The following is a 16,783-nucleotide window of genomic DNA, read 5'->3' as shown; positions in this document are numbered from 1 at the left end:
CTAATCCCACTACAGTCAGCCAGGAATAATTAATGATAGCTTTGAGGGGGAAAATTAGAATTAAAATTTAGGACCGGTTTGGAAAATTGGTGCTGTGATTATTGCGATATCAGTACCTTTCCCTTGTCAGTATTCTATCACTACCGGGTAGCATGTCAAATCACTGTAATCCACAGGCCCTTAGACATACCAGGAGGACCAAGGATTTGTTCCTTGCTCAGTGATCATTCTGGTAATTACCTGGTTCGCCTTTAAGCTGCCCATGACTACTAATGGCGCATCTCCTAAACATCCTTCTTTCATTGCTGAATGCCTATACAGATCCTTGGCTTACTGAGGACTTGAGGGGCATAAAGTAGGCAGGGCAAGGGTCACGCATACCCACATCAAGCCTTACAATGCTTGAAAAGCAGTGAGGAGGAATGGAGGAGAGGGAAAGAAGAGAGAAGGCTGCTCCAATGCTGTGTGTGTGTGTGTGTGTGTGTATATATAAACAGCACAAGAGGCAAGCACACCATTTCCAGCTCCACAGCTGGGGTTGGATACCAATTCTCTGTCTTCCAACGAAATATGGATAGAGAAACTTGCCCCCCCCCTCCCCGCCCGACAAATGCCTGCCCTCCCCATTCCCACATTCGGAAACAAACATAGGATTGGGACTACTGCAAAAATGTGGTAACCATTTTAATCTGCCATGAGCATTGCTTACAATGAGGAGGGAGACAGGGCCAAGCAGCAGAGAAAGGGCGCTTTTCCAGTAGATGATCTGCTACACAGCACAATTGGAAGAGCCTCCAAGCAAGAAGGCCAGTAGAGACCAAGAGGCCACAACGCCACAAATTCTGGGAAGACAGAAGGTGGTTCAAAAGACCATCAGCCTCAAGAATCAACATGGCAAACCTTGTCTGCCTCAGGTTCTATATTCACTCCCACAAGTATGTAAGTGTTCACTTCACTTCCCAGCTCCATACTGTTCAGAAAGTGTAGCTTTCCCATAATAATTCTATCTACTTCCTCAACCTTTGTGTGTACCCCACTAAAGTAATGAAAATAAAATACAGATATATAATTAGCTCATGTACACTATCTCTAAGAACTGGTCTTCATCAGATCCATGCTTGATGGAAATCTGTCAAGAATAGCTAAGACATTTTCTGTCAGTCTCTCTTCCTGCATTCCATTCCACCCACCTGTGCTTTTGGGAGACTATAGCTTTAAATACTATTTATTCATTTATGTATTTACTATATTTCTGAATCACCCAATTGCCAAAGCTCTCTGGACTGTACACAAAAATGAAAAACCCCAAATACAACATGGTGAAACATAATATTGACAGTTTCATCTATTATTTATTTTTCAAACTGATATGCTGCTGTCTGCAAAGGTATCAAAGTGGTGAACATAAAATGCAATGGCATAAAAACAATAAAAACACAATACAAATGAAAATCAGCAATAAAACCACACACTCTGCTGCATGCTATAAACCATGTGCTGGCCGGGTCATACTTCAGGGAAAGCCTGTCTGCATAAGGGGCAGCCAAACTCTGCATTCACGGGAGTCACTCTTCCCTGGCAATGGGGACTGGGAGCACATTTCGCCACATAAACTGATGCTACCACGAATGATCGAGCTCCACAATAAAGCTGGCGCCACGTAGCAGTAAGGCTCCCATGAGCTCAGGCACAGCTCAAGCATTATACTCAAAATCCTAAAGATATGTAGTATGTTGCGCACCCCTCTCTTTCTAAAACAGGGGTGGGTGACTTGTGGCCCTCCAGATTTTTTGACCAACAACTCTCACCAGTCACCAACCGTAGCCAGCACAGCCGATGGTGAGTCTAATATGCCAGCACAAGTGACAATGTGGTTCATGCAGAAGTGCTCAGTTCCTATTTCTCCCAAAAGATGGTCTATGACACCCCGGCAAAGGCGAAGTACAGGCTGAAGGGGCAGGATTGCAGCTTGAGATCGATAGGCATATGATCAAGGAACGCCTAGTTACTTTGAATGAGTTCAAATCTCCTGGGCCAGATGAACTGCATCCTAGAGTAATAAAGGAACCACTGTCTATTATCTTTGAGTAATCATGGAGGATGGGTGAAGTGCCAAATGACTGGAGACAGGCTAATGTTGTCCCTATCTCCAAAAAGGGTAAAAAGGAAGAGCCTGGGAACTACAGACCAGTCAGTCTGACATCAAGCCCTGGGAAGATTCTGGAGCAGATGATAAAGCAATCAGTCTGTAAGCACCTTGAAAACAATGCTGTGATTACTCGAAGCCAACATGGATTTGTCAAGAACAAATCCTGCCAGACGAATCTGATCTCATTTTTTTTGATCAAGTCACCTCCCTTGTGGACTGTGGGAATGCTGTAGACATAATATACCTCGACTTCAGCAAAGCTTTTGACAAAGTGCCCCATGATATTCTGATGAGCAAACTAGCTCAAAGTGGGCTAGATGAAACAACCATCCGGTGGATCCACAGTTGGCTGCAGAATCTGGCTCAAAGGGTGCTTATCAATGGGATCTTCTCAATCTGGGGAGAAGTAACGAGCAGGGTACCGCAGGGTTCAGTCCTGGGCCCAGTGCTCTTCAACATTTTTATGAATGACTTGGAAGAGGAGGTGCAGGGAGTGCTGATCAAATTTGCAGATGACACAAAATTGGGTAGGATAGCTAATACTCTGGAAGACAGAAACAAAATTCAAAGCGATCTTGATAGACTGGAGTGCTGGGCAGAAAACAACAGAATGATATTTAATAGGGATAAATGCCAAGTTCTGCACCTAGGAAAAAGAAACCAAATGCACAGTTACAAGATGGGGGATACGTGGCTCAACCACACTACAAGCGAGAAGGATCTTGGAATTGTTGTAGATCACAAGCTGAATATGAGCCAACAACGTGATGTGGCTACAAAAAAGGCAAATACTATATTGGGCTGCATTAATAGAAGCATAGCTTCCAAATCACGTGAAGTACTAGTTCCCCTCTACTCAGCACTGGTTAGGCCTCATCTGGAGTACTGTGTTCAGTTCTGGGTGCCACACTTGAAGAAGGATGCAAACTGGAGGGGGTCCAGAGGAGGGCAATGAAGATGATCAGGGGACTGAAAACAAAGCCCTATGAGGAGAAACTGAAAGAACTGGGCATATTTCACCTTGAGAAGACGGAGGGGAGAGATGATAGCGCTCTTCAAGTACTTGAAAGGTTGTCACAGAGAGGAAGGCCAGGATCTCTTCTTGATCATCCCAGAGTGCAGGACACGGAATCATGGGCTCAAGTTACAGGAAGCCAGATTCTGGCTGAACATCAGGACAACCTTCCTGACTGTTAAAGCAATACGGAAATGGAACCAATTACCTAGGGAGGTGGTGGGCTCTCCCACACTGGAGGCATTCAAGACGAGGCTGGACAGCCATCTGTCAGGGATGCTCTGACTTGGATCCCTGCACTGAGCAAGGGGTTGGACTCGATGGTCTTATAGGCCCCTTCCAACCCTACTATTCTATGATTCTACGTGTTAGAAGCCCCCAGAACATGATTTATCATCCTTTGATCCAACACTGCAAGCTGGTACAGGGTTGCGCTCCACCCTGGCTAACTTGGTGCATCCCAGTTGGCCCAAAAGGCAATTGCATGAATCTACTTAACGCCTGGTTTGTTATGTTCTCTCATTGCTGCTGTTCCATCATGCAGCAGCATGTGCAGCTAAGAATGTGCATCTGGGCACTTCTCTAGAAGGTCAAAAAGTAAAACGCACAGAGGGGTGTGGGGTTTTTTTGGCTTCCCTGCTCTCCTTGCCAGTGGAGCAGGGGAAGAAACCCACAGTGGGCAGGACTGGGGACAAACTTTTGCCCACAAGGCAAGCTAGTGTATTAATAAAGGATGCACTTCTAATGCAGCAGCAGATGTCAAATACAGAAGTGCAACAAATCATGAGCAGAAACAAGCTGCAGTATCAACACACACGGAGGTTCAGTTCAGATGATCTCTTCAAACCACAGTTTGGTTTGTTAACTATAATTGCCCAATTTGGATGTCATAGAAAACTGTGGATAGTGGAAACCCAGAAATGGAGTAGGGAATATTCCCAGTATATTCCCTATATAGATGTATATTCCCAGTCCTCCAAACATGGGGTGTTGAACCTCTTTCAGCCATCTGGGGAACCCCACAGGGCCCAATTTGGTCCCTGGGCATGAAGCTCGACAGCACCCTACTCCATGCCATGGCTCCTTAAGATATCCAGAGATGGGGGCTGAGGTGCCATCAATATGCGGATGACACCCAGCTCTACCTCTCTTTCCCATTAAACCCAGGTGAGGCAGTGGCTGTTATGAATCAGTGCCTGGGCACGGTAATGGACTGGATGAAGGCCAATAAACTGAGACTCAATCCAGACAATACTGAGATACTGTTAGTGGTTGGTTCGTCTGCCCAGCTAGATGATGTTCAACCTGTTCTGCAGGGGGTTGCAGTCCCCCTAAAGGATCACGTTCGTAGTTTGGGGGGTGGTCTTGGACTCAGAACTGTCACTTGAGGCACAGGTGGCCTTGGTGGCACAGAGCACCTTTAACAGCTTGGGCTGATATACCAACTACACCCTTATCTGGCCAGAGATATACTAGCTACAATTATCCATGCTCTGATAACCTCTCGTCTGGATTACTGCAATGCGTTATATGTGGGGCTGCCTTTGAAAATGGTCCGGAAACTTCAGCTAGTGCAAAATAGGGCAGCAAGATTGTTAATAGGGACTGGCCAACGCGATCACATTATGCCAGTATTTTCCAGCTGCACTGCCTGCCAGTCTCTTTCTGGGCCCCGATTCAAAGTGCTGGTATTAATATTCAAAGTCCTAAAAGGCTTGTGGCCAGGTTATCCGAAGGATTGCCTCCTCCCATATGTACCTGCCCAGACCCCAAGTTCATCTTCTGGGGTCCTTCTCCATGAGCCACTGCCAAAGGAAGTGAGGTGGGTTGCTATCAGGAAGAGGGCCTTTTCTGCTGTGGCACCCTAGAGAGGTTTGCCTGGCGCCTATGTTGTACTCCTTTTGGCACCAAGTGAAGACTTTTTTATTTTCCCAGTATTTTCACATTTTAGCTTCCTAGTCTTTTAGCTCTGGTGTTTTAAATCTGTATTTTAAATCTATGCATTGCTGCTAGGATTTATTCTTGTTGTACTGTTACACTGTGGTTTTAAACTCTCATATTTTATATTGTTTTAGGCTGCACCCTGTGGTTTTAATTTTTGTGAACCGCCCAGAAAGCTTCAGCTGTTGGGCAGTATAGAAATAAAATAAAGAAATAAATTGGAAGATCAGACCGTGATGTCTGAAACAGGTCTACGTCAGGGAACTATAGCTGCTCTTCACTAACTTCCCAAACTCTATGAATAAAGATCTCCTATCAAGCCAACCTTACTTACTGCAGGAAGCAATTCACATCTGGAGAATGCCTCCAGTGGCGGTACAGAGAAATCTGCAGGTTGGGATGTGCTTTATATTCTCTCAGAATCATCCTGACACTGAAACGACAATGACAAGAAAAAAGTGCAACTTGACTACTATTAAAAAGAGTAGTCTCAGATAGCCAAACATTGCTTTCCCTCCCAAGCCTGGGGCTGTTCAAAGCCAGAGAACTGCCCACCCAATGGCTCTGCTCATTAGACAACCCCATCCCTCAACCAGGTCTGAAAAAGGGCATAAGCTCAAAACATGTGTACATGCTGAATATTTAAAAACAACATCTTTGTATTTCTTAAACCCTTGGATCTGTGGATACTTTGAGGAGACAGCACCACCTATGGATGCAGCTATGGTATGCAGTATAAGCAGCTACCCTGTAGTATGAAGCCAACTAAAGCCACTTTAGTGAGGCAACTGCAAAGGCAGAAAGAACTAGGATTTTGATCACGTACTCTTTGAATTTATTGGAGAGCAAGAGAAATTGGTTCGTTGTTAGGCGTCGCACATCAAATCTGCAGAGGGTTCTTAACTCCCGATGGATCTGCTCCTCATTCACCATAGGCCATCCTCGTACGTAAGCTATTAGGAGAGGGGGGCACTTTGTAGCGTCATCCATGCCAGAAAAATTCTGCGAAAATAATAAAGGTAAGCCTTCAGTTATCAAGGGTACCAGGGAAGTATTAGGTCAGGGCTGCAGAATCTCAGGGCCAGGATCCAAATCTAGCCCTCCTTGGGGTCCCCAGATGGCCTCTGTGCCCACCCTCTTCCCCTTCCCCTGACCACAGATCCTTTGGTGATTGCCTGGCCTTTGTGCACCCCCCCGCACCCCCCATTCTAATAGGTTGAAATGCCTCTCCTGAGGCTTAGTTATTGGAAGTAAGAGCTTTCAGCTAAAATATGCTGGTATTTCTGGCTCTGTCCCTTTTGTCTTCAGCCATGCCACTGGAATGCCCCCCCGCCCCCCAGTTTCTCTAAAGGGAATATGGCCCTCAGGCTGAAAGAGGATCAACACTCCTGTTTTAGCTTATAGACAGGGTTTTTGTAATGTATTATGAAAGAATGTACAAAACTATAAACACGTATGCACCCTATGGTGGATGAAAATTGCATTTCCAAGGCCCTACTTGTGTTTTATTGGATTGATTATTCATTGTTTTGTAAATATGTTTCTCTTGTGTTTATATTGTAATGGTCATTGGCTATAAACCATAACATTTGAACGAATGAAAATTGACTAAAGTAAATATTTTAAAACGGTATTTTTTAAAGAAATTCGTATCTTAATTAAATACTCTTATTTGTTAAAATGGGTTAATTCTGAGCAGAATCAAATGGGGTGCTTGTGCCCCCGACAATTCAAGTGGTGGGTCTTCCATGATTCTGTTGCACAGGTGGGGCCCACTGGTTATGCAAGGGAGATTGTGTGCTTCTGAGGCAACCTGAAATGAGCAGAAATACTAATCTCTGGAAGGAAGCCGGTTGGCAGAGCCCACGTAAGGGTGCCCCGATGACCGGCCTCCTTGCAGAAATGAGCATTTCCACTTGTTTCAGGTTGCCCTGGAAGCAGTAAATCTCCCTTGCATAACTGGTAGGTCCCGCTTGCACAATGGAATCAATGAGTGGAAGAGAATTGGCGGGGGCGTTAGCGCCCCACTGGATTCTGCCCTGTGTCTTCTATGGTTTGGGCATGCTAAAGATGAGGTGCTGGGAGGGTGGAAGGACATATAGCAAGGTCTACAGTTCTATGAAGAAGGGTTAAATATATAATAGACCAACCATCTTGGAATACAAGATTTTACTGTACAGCTATAATTCTTTTTTTTATTTTTAACCCTATCTGTATACAAACATTGTGTGGATCACAACAAACTATGGCAAATTCTTAAAGTGATGGGAGTACCAGACCACCTTACCTGTCTCCTGAGAAACCTGTACGAGGGCCAAGAAGCAACAGTAAGAACCAGACATGGAACAACTGAGTGGTTCAAAATTGGGAAAGGAGTACGACAAGGCTGCATATTGTCACCCTGCTTATTTAACTTATATGCAGAGTACATCATGAGAAACGCTGGGTTGGATGAATCACAGGTCGGAATTAAGACTGCTGGGAGAATTATCAACAACCTCAGATACGCAGACGATACCACCCTAATGGCAGAAAGCGAAGAGGATCTCAAGAGCCTCTTGTTGACAGTGAAAGTGGAGAGTGCAAAAACTGGTTTGAAACTCAACATTAAAACAACGAAGATCATGGCATCTGGCCCCATCACTTCCTGGCATATAGAAGGGGAAGAAATGGAAGCAGTGACAGATTTTACTTTCTTGGGCTCCAAGATCACCGCAGACGGTGACTGTAGCCATGAAATTAAAAGACGCTTGCTCCTTGGGAGGAAAGCTATGGCAAACCTAGACAGCATAGTAAGAAGCAGAGACATCACCTTGCCGACAAAGGTCCATATAATCAAAGCTATGGTTTTCCCAGTAGTAATGTATGGCTGTGAGAGCTGGACTATAAATAAAATAAATAAATAATAAATAAATAAATAAATAAATAAATAAATAAATCCATGGGGTCACAAAGAGTCGGACACGACTGAACGACAACAATACAAGCATATTCAGTATGTTGAAACTGAATCCATTGCCCTCAATTAGATAGAGTGAGTTAAAGCAGGGATGGGGAACCTCTTGCAGGCTGAGGACTGGATTCAATTTTGGGCAAACGTTCAGGGGCCGCATTCCAGTGGTGGGTGGGACACAGCAAAGGGGGCAGGGCCAAAAATTCCAGCATATTTTAGCTTCAACCACTTCCTGCCCATAACTAAGTCTTAGGAGAGGCATTTCAACCTTTCAGAATGGGAATAAACTGCACAAAAGCCAGGAAATGACCAAATGCTCGGTGGCTGGGGGAAAGGGGCATGGCCATCTGGGGGTAAAGGGGGTGGGGCCATCTGGGAGACCCTGGAGGGTCAGATTTAGCCCCCCAGGCCTGAGCTTGCCCATCCTTGAGTTAAAATTTGCTTCTCTGTGCACAAGAATGAAGTGGAGCAAAAAAAAAGTGTGTGACTTGAGAGCAAATAGTATATTGTACTTACTGTGCAAATCATGAAAATGTATTTATGTATATTAAAATATCTCTAACCCATCCTATACTGATAGCTCTCAGGTGGGATATAGTCAATAAAACAATTCAACATAAACCATAAAACAATCTCCAATACATCACATTAAATCATATTTAGATTGCCTGTCGGACAGCACAGGCATTTGCTTGCTTTCTCTGTCCTGGAGAAATACTGTCTGCCCAGTAACTACCAGGCTTTACTTCAGGGAAGTTTTGGATAGATCAATATTCAATAAATCATCTTGCTTTGTGTCCTTGCATGTGTGTAACAGAGCCGGGGGAGGGGGGGAGAGGGGGAGAGAGATCCTTACATTCACAATTTCTTCCCTCAGTAGATACAAATTCTTTAGGGCAAAAGGTGTATCGCTCTGGCTGCAGGCCCAGCACGCCTCTCCATTATCAAAAAAGTCCCCCCAAAAGATAGCAAGTGCAAGAGTCTGGTGGTGCAAAGAGGGTCCACCGTTGAGTGTTTCCCTTTGCCTCACCATCCATGCTCAAGCATCTCACTCCTCAGCCCTACAGACTGCTCCACCTCCAAAGTGACAGTGAAGGTCAAATAATGCCTGCTCCCCAGCCCTTTTGCCTTATGGCCAGCCCATGGGCCAGCCCTTCATGATTTATGGAGAGCTGTCAAGCAACTTAGCTCCACAACTGGCTAACTGGAATCTCTTTGTGTTTCATACTCACAATTTTCTGAATGCCAGCTCGGATGAGATTCACCTGATTCACGTATGCAGCCAATACCTCAAGGTACTGAGAAAAAGAGGGGGCAGTCCTTGTTGGATCACTAAATTAAGGGGGGGAATGGAATATTCTTTACTCTCAATGACCTCAAAACATATGTACAGTCTGTAACACTTTTGAAAGAATCAAAATACAGTAAAGTAGAAAACAGCCAACTGTGGAAGGGGAGGGGAACAGACCAGTCCTAACAGACAGCCTATTGCCTAGAAAGGTACATAAGAAGAGCCCTGCTGGATCAGACCAAGGGTCAATCTAGTCCAGCATTCTGTTCACACAGTGGCCAACCAGCTGCCCACGGAAAACCCGCAATCAGGGCATGAATGCAACAGCATCCTCCCACCCATGTTCCTCAGCAACCAGTGTACACAGGCATACTGCCTCTGATACTGGAGGTAGCATATAGCCATCAGGACTAGCAGCCATTAATACCCTTATCTTAGATGAGGTAGAATGGATTTGGGCTCAAACTACTGCAGCCTTCCCCAATTTCATGCCCTGCAGATGTTTTAGACAACAGCTCCCATTATCCCTAACCATTGGCCATGCTGGCTGGGGCTGATGGGCTCTGAAGTCCAAAACATCTGAAGGACTAAGTTGGGGAAAGCTGATCTACTGGGTCAGCATTTTAGTTGAACCCTTTCACAGTAAAAGCAGCAACACAAAACAGTTCTCAGCTAAGATGAAGTGCGTTTTGTCCAAAGGATGTTGACTAAGGATGGTTATCCTTCAATCAAGACATTGGCTTGTACTCCTAGAAAGAGAACAGGGATTGTCCCCACCACTTTCAACCATGGATACTACGCTACTAAAATCTGTTTTCACAACCATCCTTCTGCCATCCATATTCCAAGAACTGAAATTGCTGGAACCTTTGCCATGTATGTAATTGTGGTTCAAATGTTCATTACTTTATTGACATGGCTCCTAAGCTTGTAACTTGAAGTAGTATCGCAACAGGTATTAATCTACTTTTCAGTTACACACACACACACACACACACACAGTTAAAATGTCAAAACTTAACTTACCAAGAATTTCTGCAAAGGAGCAAATGGGCAATTTTAAGAAGAACTAGAATAACAAATAATTCCATTGTCGGTAGTTAGTCATGATTAGATAACAAGACTGCAAAAGTGATTGTGAGAAATGTAGGGCGCATCTCCCAACTCTCTGGAGCAGATCTGAGGCCCATGCGTCACGCTGCAGCAAGGAGAGGAAACCTGATCTGCCACCAGTGTCTGTTCTGCTGGCAGAAGGACACCACTGGATACAACCCAATATCTGTCCTTCAGGCTTTCAAAACACTACTGAATAAACAACAACCTAAGTATTGCTGGTCTCTGCACTGAACCAGTTTAACTTCACAAAAACTAAAGTAACAGCAAGATCACTTGACTGGTTCCTTAGACCCATCTTCATATCTAAGAAGTTTGCATCTACCCCTAACAGGACGCTGAGGCAGGAGGAACAACTATGAGCTACCTAGCTTGCTTAAAAGCCAATGACGCAGAGTTTAAAAGGCTTGTCCTACAGAACATCAGATGGAAAGATCATGAGGATTTAGCCTCCTGTGGCAGGCCACTTCTCAGACAGATATCAAAATACACACAGGATCATACTTATTACACTTGTCACTACTAAGATGAAACAAAATTCTACTATGTTTAGTAATACTCATGTGCTACTGAAGGCCAAGTTCTATGGGTCTTTCCTGTATAAACCTTCATAAAGGCAGAAGTGCACATCTAATTCTCCCATCTGCTTGTGCTAATGTTTCCCTTTTCACAGCAGAAAATGGAGTAGAAACTACGAAGCACAGATGATACGTGGCTGCATCTGAGGGAGAGAACAAACAACAAAGCCTGCTCCATTTGGTCAGCTGTGTCGAAATATCATTTTGGCTCCCCCTCTCCCAGAGCTGTTATCTCAGTTGCCATTCTAGCTGGTCACTATTAAATCAGCTATGTAACATTAAGAATTGATACTTGAGTTTTGTTGCTCTCTTCTTTATCTTTATTTTATTTATTAGATTTCTATACTGCCCAATAGCCAAAGTTTTCTGGGTGGCTCACAAAAATTAAAACCTTAAAATTCCGCATAACAAAACATATTATAAAAACTTTAAAAGTTTAAAACAGAATAAAACCAGAGTAGAAATCAGCAGCAGGAAAATATCTAAAAACACAAGAACACACATTTAAAAAGAAAACCAAAGAACTAAAAAGCCTGGGAAAATAAAAAGGTCTTCATTTGGCACTAAAAAGATCACAATGTAGGTGCCAGGCCAGCCTCTCTGGGAAGAGCATTCCACAATCACAGTGTCACCACTGAAAAGGCCCTCTCTTTAGTAGCCACCTTCTTCACCTCATTCGACAGGGACACCCAGATGAGGGCCCTGAAGATGATCTTAAGGTCCAGCCACGTATTCTTCCCTCCCCAAATCTTGCTCCTACTGGATTTAAACCTAAAGGGATTATCTTGCTTTTTAAACTCTGTACGGAGCTTAGAAAATGTTAGACACTTCCTGATGAATAATAATAATAAGACATCATACTTGAAGCACATAAAGTTGTTGTGAAAACACTTATCACAGAGATTTCATTTTCCCAAAGATACTAATGAAGGTTTGTGTCGTTCCTGCACATTTTCTGGAGGTTCTGAGCTGTTAACATAAGAGTCTGTCAACAAATTAGATGGATGAACCCATATATTGAGGTCATACAGTGCCTATGGAACGTAGCTCAGACTCTAGAAATTACAGCAATACCTGATCCGCACAGGAATGCATCATAGGCCGCCTCGTGGGGAGACTTCTTTGTAGCTGAAAGGTTTCCAACAAAACAGAAAAGGTTAGGACCTCCCTGAGACAGCCTACAAAAGCTCTTTTGGATCAGATCATTACCATATCAGCAGAAGGCTTGAAGAACCACATGTCCTTTTTCACTTTATGTTGCCCTTTCATTATTTTCCCCTAAGAATCCACACAACAGGTCAGTCTCTGCAGGGATTTCAAGCCAATATAATCAGGTCATATTATTAGGCTCCAAGGCCTGAGATTGCATCCTTTCTGGCAGAGGTTGGTTTGGCACTTTCGTGCTAAAAGCAGAATCACGGGATAGCTCTGTGAGGAAGTAGGTACCTTCTCCGCCCCCACTGGAGGTTCATCACTAATTTGGCTGTGCAGGCTGTCTTACGCCTGTGTTGCGGACTGCCAGGAGCAGGCAGGGGACAACAGCAGCACAAGCCCTTTGGCACAGGTGCCCTGTGAGGGTCAGAGGCACATCCCATGTACAGCCTAACCCTCCGTCAAAAGCTCCATATGCTCTCACTTGCCTTCATTGCCCCGCGATGAAGGCAAGTGAGAGCATGCCAATTGTAAAACTTATCTGAGTTAATTTTACCTTCGCCCCTAGCTTGGAAAAAGCCTCAGCTTGCACTTCATGGCTCCAAACTGAGTTCAGACTGCGATACATTAGACCAGGGGTCCCCAACATTGCACCACGGCAAAGGTGCCTGTGAAGGGGTCTCCAAGGTGGTGCCTGGAGGCACCTGCAAAACTTCTAACTTCTTTTTAATTTCCCCATTCTTTTTAATATATGTACATGGATTTGTATATATCCATAGCAATGAATACATATGAAATACATATAATGTTCTAGTAATTAGACACAGGCTTCAGCAAAAGCTGACCAAACATCAAAGTACCCATTTGAAGAGGGCGTCTATATGCCACGCATTCAAATACTGAAAGCATTGCACGGTCCTGTCTTTTAGGAGGTGAGTGTTTATCCTCCCAATATTGTAATCTTTTAGCTGTCAAAAGGGTGCGGAGAATCCATTTATGCTAACCATTTGTCAATTGCCATGAATCAGGTCAATAATTTAACGGCGTGTGTACATCAGTGAATATTAAAGAACATTCTTTATATCAGTGAATATTCCAGTACAAAATTTGTGTGTGTGATAACTTCCTCCCCAAAAGAAGCAATTACTGGACAACACTAAAAAAATATGTTTCAAAGAAGCATCAGCTGTATTGCACCACCAGCAAGTAGCTGAATTACACAATCCCTTATTAAAGAGACATTGCAGTGTCCAATACACAGGGAAAAAAATGTTTTTGCTGAATAAGATGCAGCCTACATTCCATAGACATGACAGGTATGTGCGAAAACAGAAATCCACCAATATGGCATTTTGTGGTGGTGCCCACAGCAATTTCTCAAATTCCCAAATGTGTCCCCGGGGCCAAAAAGATTGGGAACCCCTGCCTTGGCATACCACCAGTTTGTGGCGATATGCCAAGAGTTTGCGTCCATAACCAGACATACCGTATTTGAGGCAGTCGCTTGCGTGAAAGATCTCTGGACAAGACTGGTTTGTGGGATTCATGGCACTGTTGAGAGGTATCAATTGTCAGTTTTCAGTTCTTCTCTATCTATTTTTATAGCAGTATCATTAATCGTCCTTGTCAGCCTCTCCGCTGAAATAAGGAGTCAGAAAAATTGGACTGTCTTTTTACTAAATGAAGCAAGGCACGTTTGAATGACAGAAACCAAATTATGATCACGTATGGCATTCTGCCATGCAAAATATATTCAAAGCAGGTGTGAAGATGTTGTTTTATTTCTCTGTTCCTGTCAGAGTACTAGTAGCCCAACCCAAGGATTTTCTGCAAAACCTGAGACAGACCAAGATGGCATGTTGTCTTGGACCACAATGGCTATGCCTTAAAATTACCCTGAATTCTGCCACTTGAGGGGGCTAATGCACTCAGAAGAATAGGCAGGATTATCGGGCAAACATTACACAGTTCGTTCTCCTGCCAAATGTCAAGCTAAAATGAGTGCTGTCTCCCCCCACCCCCCGATTTCAAATTCTGGAAACCTCTGCTGCAACAAAAATAGAAGGAAATGAAAGGAAAACTGGTTTGTTACATTTTTGTCAGGCAAGCTAAAACAGCCATAAAACCAAAAGGAGAGTTAAAAAAAAAGTCATGTTGCTGACCTGCATAGCACTTCATAAACCTCCAAAAGATCAGAAGCTTGAGGAAACTGGAATTCCTGTTTAATGGGGGGAAAAAGCTTTCAGGTGCCATGGATCTGAAAGAACTGAAGACCCACAGAAGGGGAATGGAGAACGGGAAGCCAAGCATAGGATGTCAACCACTCTTACGCAAATATCTGTTCCTGGGGCTTCTTGTACCATTGATTGTCCTCCAGACCTCACCCCTCCCACCCTTATTCTCCTTAGGAAGATCGAAGAGTGCTGCATATTTTATTCCGAAGACTCATCTTCTTAAGAGCCATCTCTTTACACAGGCATCCCCTGCTACGGTCTGCAGGGCGCAGTGGAATGTATACTTTTACTGTTGATTAGCAATTATTATTGAGTAGTTTTGTTACGTTTTATTGTTGCTTTTGGATGGTAATGACACTGCATCTTCACCAGTTTGATAACTCTGTGGAAGCAGTATATACAATGTAGATAAAATATAAGAATAAAATAAGCATTACTCAGTAACTTCTAAGCCTCAGGTCCTAAGGCCTTACCTGGACCAACTGGAGGTATTTACATCTCATCTTTATCAGCTGCTCTGAAGTACTGGGAGCCTGCCGAAGTGGGGCCCTATGCTGAAAACTGATGAAGGGACAGCTTTCTTACTCCAGTTCATACAACTGGAATGAGTATGGATAGAGTCTCCATACAGGCATTGTGAAATACAAAGCAGCCCTCACAAATGGGACATCAAAGCTGTCACCTGTGACCAGAGCCTCTCTGGCTATCACCCCCTCCTTATCCACTCCCTCCAGTTTGAAAGACAAGATTTCCATTTGTTTGGCTATGCAGTATACCAGTTCCAGCAACTTCCTCAGAGAGTCATTAAGCCTATTATGTTCCTCCTGAAGCATCGGGTACACAACCCTGGGAATGCCAATCAAACAGAAGAGAACTTGTCAAGTCTCCGAATGCATCCTTTCTGTAACCTACTGAATTTGGCTGGGACAATTATGGGCAGGAATCCAACTGTCTTAGCCAAGAATCTGCAGGACAAGGTTTACTTGCATATGGCAAAACACCGGTGTGACCGAGTCATAAACCTGACAGATGAGGGAGGGAATACAAAACACTGGCGGCCCTTGAAATCTTTGGCCTACAGCTCCCATCAAACCTAGCCAGCAGAGCCAATGGTGAAGGATGATGGGAGCTGCAGGTCAAAGTATCTGGAGGACCACAAGTTGTCCACTTGTGACTTATAGGAAGGAGAAAAAAAAGAGCCTTTCCCATGTCCACTTTCTGAATGTAAGAATATATGTAACTTCCACACTCTGGGTCCATCTAGCCCAGTATTGGGTTGGATTCAGACTAAGTCATACTTAGAGTGGAGCCACTGAAATCAATGGGACAAGTTAGTCACGACTAACTTGAGTCCCATTGATTTCAATGGACCTATTCTAAGTATGATTAAGTCTGGATCCAGCCCATTGCCTACTCTCAAGTGGCAGTGGCTCTCTACAGTCTCATGCAACAGTCTTTCCCAGCCTCTGGCTGAGATCCTTTGGCTACACAAGGTAGTACTGAACCTGGGACCTTACACATACAAAGCATGTGCTCTGCTATTGAGCTATGGACCTCATTTTGACACGGTGAGAAAGAGGCAAGATGAGAGCTTGAGCATCATTGGCCAAAGTAGGGAATGGAAGTTACCTTCCAGATAGCTTTTGCTATGTTCTTTGTGTCCATGAGAACAGGAAACAGGGCGTGTATGTTCTTTTTAAACTCCTCATAGTTTTCTGAAAATATAAATAGAAGGAGGGGAGGGTACGGAGAGATAAGTCAACCATGGTTGCTTGTTAACTTACAATTTATTAAGTTACTGTCACTAGCCTGGCCAAAACCTGGAAATGTATTCATTTTTTATTATATTTCTATACTGCTCAGTAGCCAAAGCTCTCTGGGCAGTTCACAAAAGTTAAAACCATAAAACATAACATGATAAAGCATAATATAAAACCATACAGAAATTTAAAACTATAGAATAAAAGCAAAGTAAAAAAACAGAGTAAAAACAGAGGTAAAAAGCAGGAGCAATTATCTGTCACTGGGGGAGGGATATTAACAAACTCTGTGTGATTGGTGCTGGAAATAACATTACCAGGAAGGGGTTTGTAAAATTTCTCATGTAGATGCAGAAGATCCATCAGCATATTGTGTCCCACCAAGGGCTATACAGAGAGAGAGAGAAAGAGAACCAACAGTGGTTAGCAAACTATGCACTATACTGGGTCCCTTTAAGAAAATAGATGCAATTTGCTTGGTAATTATGACAAAATTAAGACCTGGCGGTGATCAGTTTTGTCTTCAGGCTAAAGGTGGAGGAGGGAGAAGCAGGGCCCCACATGCAATAGGCCTGGATAATAAGGGACCCTTTCCCT

General features: G+C 43.8%; 1 protein-coding gene across 2 annotated transcripts in view; it reads right to left on the bottom strand.

Moving 5' to 3' along the window:
* Positions 1-661: 661 nt before the first annotated feature.
* PNLDC1 (PARN like ribonuclease domain containing exonuclease 1) overlaps positions 662-16,783 on the bottom strand; it is a 31,576-nt gene continuing 15,454 nt past the window's right edge. For both annotated transcript variants that reach the window (XM_084831969.1, XM_084831959.1), the window contains exons 10-19: positions 16,504-16,573; positions 16,056-16,141; positions 14,355-14,410; positions 13,679-13,743; positions 12,115-12,168; positions 10,376-10,418; positions 9,291-9,390; positions 5,932-6,107; positions 5,440-5,538; positions 662-842 (exon numbers count right to left, since the gene is read on the bottom strand). In XM_084831969.1, the coding sequence (XP_084688095.1) occupies positions 770-842; positions 5,440-5,538; positions 5,932-6,107; positions 9,291-9,390; positions 10,376-10,418; positions 12,115-12,168; positions 13,679-13,743; positions 14,355-14,410; positions 16,056-16,141; positions 16,504-16,573 (822 nt within the window). In that variant the 3' untranslated portion in view covers positions 662-769. The remainder of the gene's footprint in view (positions 843-5,439; positions 5,539-5,931; positions 6,108-9,290; positions 9,391-10,375; positions 10,419-12,114; positions 12,169-13,678; positions 13,744-14,354; positions 14,411-16,055; positions 16,142-16,503; positions 16,574-16,783) is intronic.

The sequence above is a fragment of the Heloderma suspectum genome, chromosome 1, assembly GCF_057233095.1.
Source record: "Heloderma suspectum isolate Gila_16-S chromosome 1, 16-S_ref, whole genome shotgun sequence".
NCBI classification, from domain to species: Eukaryota; Metazoa; Chordata; class Lepidosauria; order Squamata; family Helodermatidae; genus Heloderma; species Heloderma suspectum.
This window is presented reverse-complemented; position numbering and strand designations above follow the sequence as displayed.